Below are 730 nucleotides of genomic sequence, written 5' to 3'. Positions count from 1 at the left end.
GCAACGGTAACAACTAAAGTAAGATCAGCGAGAGTTAAAGTTTTCCCTGCTACGTAGTTTTCACCTTCTAGGAATTTATCCAAGAAGGACAACGCGTTGTTCATCTTATCTTGTTTTGCTTGATCCGGAGTAATGCCGGCAAATATCCACGTATACTGCAATTAACGTTATTTTGAGGTATATATATATTGCTATTGATTTTATCAATTATTATGCATTATGTATGAATTATCAAATATTACAATCTAAAAATAGCTTACGTAAGCATCGGCAAATGATGAGTATAAAGTTCCCAAGTCAAAATATAGCCTCTGATCAACCAAAGCTCGTTTCTTTGGATCTTTTGGATAGAGAGAATCATTTTTGCCGTACTGATTGGCCAAATACGTCATGATTGCACGGCTACAAAATGTACGCAAATCTCGATGAAGAAAATAAGTAAATAATTATAATCAAACTTAATAAATAATTTATATTATATTATATATTATAGCTCTAGAGATCAAGATATTGAGGCTTCTATTTTACCTTTCCCACAAATAAAGACCAAAAATATGCCCGCGTCACTATAAATGCCGCACCCTGTATATGTATCAGACACATAAGTTAATTATTTAAAAGATCAAATCATCTTGAAGTTTTCGAATATTTTTTCACTCGACAAGCTAATTAATGAAATGTAAAAACACATGCACAAGAAAAGCTTATACTTCTTAAAAAGTTCTTAAAC

The 730-nt window shown here is 31.6% G+C and overlaps 1 protein-coding gene across 1 annotated transcript; it reads right to left on the bottom strand.

The window, feature by feature from the left end:
- Positions 1-5: 5 nt before the first annotated feature.
- Positions 6-545, bottom strand: LOC115246292 (glutathione S-transferase 1-like; the record flags this gene model as incomplete). The annotated part of the gene is made up of 3 exons (XM_029825010.1): positions 529-545; positions 261-402; positions 6-155 (listed from the first exon to the last, which is right to left on the bottom strand). Coding segments are annotated over exons 2-3 (282 nt in total), but the record flags the coding sequence as incomplete, so codon positions are not given.
- Positions 546-730: the final 185 nt, after the last annotated feature.

The sequence above is a fragment of the Formica exsecta genome, unplaced genomic scaffold (assembly GCF_003651465.1).
Source record: "Formica exsecta isolate Colony F162 unplaced genomic scaffold, ASM365146v1 scaffold1457, whole genome shotgun sequence".
Classification (NCBI taxonomy): Eukaryota; Metazoa; Arthropoda; class Insecta; order Hymenoptera; family Formicidae; genus Formica; species Formica exsecta.
The sequence above is the reverse complement of the archived record's forward strand: the minus strand, read 5'-3'. Positions and strand labels throughout refer to the sequence as shown.